At 40.9% G+C, this 4122-nt stretch overlaps 1 protein-coding gene across 1 annotated transcript in view; it reads right to left on the bottom strand.

Annotated features, from left to right (window-relative positions):
• The window catches only part of Lama2 (laminin subunit alpha 2), a 639722-nt gene that overhangs the window by 193322 nt on the left and 442278 nt on the right, over positions 1-4122 (bottom strand). Inside the window, exon 28 of the mRNA XM_023714262.1 lies at positions 2397-2514. Within this exon, the coding sequence (XP_023570030.1) occupies positions 2397-2514 (118 nt within the window). The remainder of the gene's footprint in view (positions 1-2396; positions 2515-4122) is intronic.

Below are 4122 nucleotides of genomic sequence, written 5' to 3'. Positions count from 1 at the left end.
TTATTATGAGAGATAAACCTGTGTCTTCATAATCTCTTTATTAATACATTACTATAACTATTATCTGTAAATAGACACTTCAGTGAAATTCATGGGACACAGGTGAAGGTAATGGTGCAGATGACTGTACACATTTCTAGTCTTTTTTCAATTATCTTTGCTCTCTTTGTGTTAATTTATATTTTCACTTGATAGAAAATTACTAAAATTAATGATACAACGTGTTTTATAATTTTTTTTTCAAAGTCTGTTGATCACCATTAGTAGAGTTTTTAGCATTTGGAATCTGTAAGGAGAGTACATTGCATTAAAATAATTTTATGCTTTTCCAATGGTGTTATTGCTAAGTGAACAATATTATTTTAAGTATATACAAGAATAGAAGAGCTATAATAACTTACTGCTTAGCATAGCTCAAGGTCAATCGTGACTATGTACTCAACACCTTCCACGGCAAGATAGTATTGCAGAGTCAGAGAATTTCAGAATTTCATCTTACAGACCGGACAACTATTTAGTAAGTGAGGTCTATAGCAATTAAGAGACTCCACCAAGGTCCCAGGGTTCGTTTGCTGTATAGTCACACAACCCTTGCAATAGAAGTTCATCTCTTGTTTAAAAAACTCTGAAGGATTTTTTTTGTCCTCTATCTTTTTATCTTTCATGCTCCCTGAAAAGTGAGCATATTATACCTGTGAATATTACTTTATTTCTTATCTATATACTGGATGTCTATGCATGTGTTTGGATGGGTTATAAATATATAAGTACTATACACATGCGCACATATCCATACATTATGTGTTCAAGTGTATAAACACATGTATGTGAGAGTTATTAAATTCTGAGGTGGATTATTTGAGCATATGTTAAATCAAAGTGAAAACATTCAAAGGAATGCTGTACTCAGAGCAGTGACAAACAAGGGTACAGAATGATTTCAGGGACCCTTCAGAAGACTGAGTCGGCCTACAAAGCTGTTGTCTGGACAATGTGGAGTCCATATAGTGGGGCCCTCAGTTGACAACAGACTTTGCCACCTGTATTTTTCACCCAAATTAACTCTCATGATCATCCTATAGGTAAAAAAAGGTGAGGTTCAACAACAAGCAGGAAGAAGGACCTTGACCAGGCAAGAGCCAAGCAAAAGCCAGCTCCCCTCGTCTTCCCGTTATGCCAAGGTCCCTCTCAGGAACCTTACAGTCAATAGTTTCCAATTTTGTACCATGCTTTGACCTGGTGTCATTATCTGCCTCATGAGCCATGTTTAAGAAAACTCTACAAATTTTATTACAAAAGACACATATAAAATTATTTATAAATAAATCCATATATAGATATATAACTAGTGGTTAAATAGGGATATCACAATAATATTAACCTTGAACACTGGCCTTGACTGTACCACAGGCACCATGCAAAGTGTTGAGGGTTCATAACCTCGTCTTCAGACGATTCTTAGCTTGGAAGTGGGGGAGATGTTACTAATACCTGCCTGCTACACTGGCGCCCCACCCGTGTGACCAGAGGCAAAGAACTTTAGCTGTGTGTCCAAAGAGCATGTTAGGGGTGTCTTCCATGCCGGGTGTCACCTGAGGGGCCACAGTGGAGGGCAGAATGTGGAGACAGTTAAGTACTTAGTGGTAGATAGCATCTGTCTTAATGCGGTGTAGTGACTGCTCAAGGTCTTAGGCCCGGCACTAAAGGCTCTGTCTCCTCCACTTCACTCTTCCAGCGTTCAGAGCCCCGAGGAGTAGCTGGTATGAGTGGAAATTGACTTTGTGAAAATAAAGATCTAGAAAATCTGCCAATTCTTAAGGTTGTCAAAGGAATAACCAAGAAGAAACACACACACACACACACACACACACACACACACACACATCAGTTTTGAAATTGTAATGGCTGAATGACAGTAACACTGTGGTAACAAATTTATGCTGTTGCGAGAAGCCTATACTGAAGGGAACAGCCTGCTATTTAGTAAATAAGTTTTGTCATGTTCTATATAAAAACACTTTCAAAATCCAATATAAACATATTTCATAATCACTGCAGTTTAAATGCCTCTAACTGTTCAGAAACAGCGCCAGGAAAATAGATCACTTATAATAGACAGGCCTTTTGAAAACACTGTTATGTCCTGACTGTTCCATGCTTTTACAGATCTTTTAATTTTTATCAGATATTTCTTTTCAGCTGTGATTTGCACCACCAGGCAGCAATGGCATCATCTTCCCTCTCCTGCGTCTCAAGCTGCGAATGCGTGATCAGATAGAACAGGTGAAGCGCGTGCGGAAAAGCAGAGCCGACTGCAGCAAAGGTGCTCCTGGGAGCTTTTCCACGCGGCTCCCGACATGAGCAGCGGTTAAGGGCTATGGTGGCAGCTCGCTTACCTCACAGGAAAAGCCAGAATAGCCGGAGGGACAGTCACATTTTTCTATCAGGAGAGCAGGAGGAGTCGCTGCTGTAACATGTCCTAGCTCAGCCACCTCCATCGAGATTTCAGAAATCCTGCGAATAGCAAACGCATACTTAAAACACCAAGTGTTCATTTAGCACCACAGGATAAATTTTCTCTGATTTTGTCAATCTCAGGTGGGTTCTGTTACTTTGTCTTCAATTAATGCAAGATAAGTGTATATATTTAGGCAGACAACCATGCAGTGTCTCAGTATATGTATCCACTGTGGAAAGTTTAGAATCAATTACTGCATATGTTGTTTTGAACCTGGCTAACTCCAGGGCTTTTTATGCCTCATCCTAGAATTGCATCTTTTGCTTCTTTAGAGGTTGAGGTTACACATTAGCAAAACAGTCATACAAATCATAAGGAGTTCAGCAAACTGGGTGTGTGTTACCCTACGAGACATTATTATAAAGACTTTTTCCCTGACTTTTAAAACTATGAGTGGCTTCTGGTAGATATGGACAATTAAATAGACATTTGTACTCTTTGGCACAGACAAACCAAGGTTGTTCTCCATTAGAATAGCTCCCATAGTCACTAGTGAAATTACTTGTAATTTGCTACTGTGCCCAACTCTTTCCTCACAAGCCTTTGAATGTCCTTTCAAGAACTTTAGAAAACAAAGCTGGAGAACGACCTAACTATATCAATTTCTTTCTCAGGATAAAGAACCCTTCAAATTAACATTTTATTTATCCTACTAGGTAAATACTTCAAGTGATTTAATTCACCCTTGCTATTGGTAGAAAAGTCCTCATAATTGAAAAAATACTCACAGTGGAAATACTGATATCCTTTTTATTATTTTGAAATTATACACTAAAAATATATGCAGTTCATAAACTCAGACTATTTCATGATTGACTGACTGGTAACACGAAAATGTTCCGCAAATAAACCTTTAAGTGAGACAAGGAACAGTTTTGTTTCCATAAAAGGCAGCTCCAATAGCCCAAGGACTTATGATGGGCTTCTTAGCAAGCACAGGTAAGTTCTACTGGATTATGGACAGGCACTTGGGTTTCACGAGCGTTGTAATTTGTACCTGAAGTTCAGCCACCCTTTATGAAACCCACATGCAGCCTGGTGCTGCTGCCCTGTCCCTCACTGCTCCTTGGAGTCCACATACGGACAGCAAGGATCCCACAAGCCCCTCCTCTCTGAACAGGAAGACTCAACCTTTTGTTTCCCCTGAGTTGGAGACACAGAAGTTCAGCTGGTGTTTGCTAAGGAGTCCCTCCCTCCCTCCCTCCCTCCCTCCCTCCCTCTCTCCCTGTTTGTGTCTGTCTCTCTCTCCCACCCCATCCCTCTTTTCTCTCTCCCTCTTTCTGCCCCTCCCTCCCTGTCTCCTGTCTCTGTCTCTCCCTGTCCCCCTTTCCCTTCCCCCCTCCGTTCCTCCCTCCCTCCCTCCCTCTGTCTTCTCCTCCTTCACTCTGTTTCTCTCTCCCACCTCTGTGTGTGTGTGTGTGTGTGTGTGTGTGTGTGTCTGTCTGTCTGTCTCTGTGTGTGTGTGTCTGTGTGTGTGTGTGTCTGTCTGTCTGTCTGTCTGTCTGTCTGTCTGTCTGTCTTTGACTATCTCAGAATACACAAACATACTATGCTGGGATTAAAGGCTTAAGCACTTAGGAGTGTGTCCTGTGCCTTTTGGTGGT

This window comes from Octodon degus, unplaced genomic scaffold (assembly GCF_000260255.1).
Source record: "Octodon degus isolate 3935 unplaced genomic scaffold, OctDeg1.0 scaffold00034, whole genome shotgun sequence".
NCBI lineage: Eukaryota > Metazoa > Chordata > Mammalia > Rodentia > Octodontidae > Octodon > Octodon degus.
This window is presented reverse-complemented; position numbering and strand designations above follow the sequence as displayed.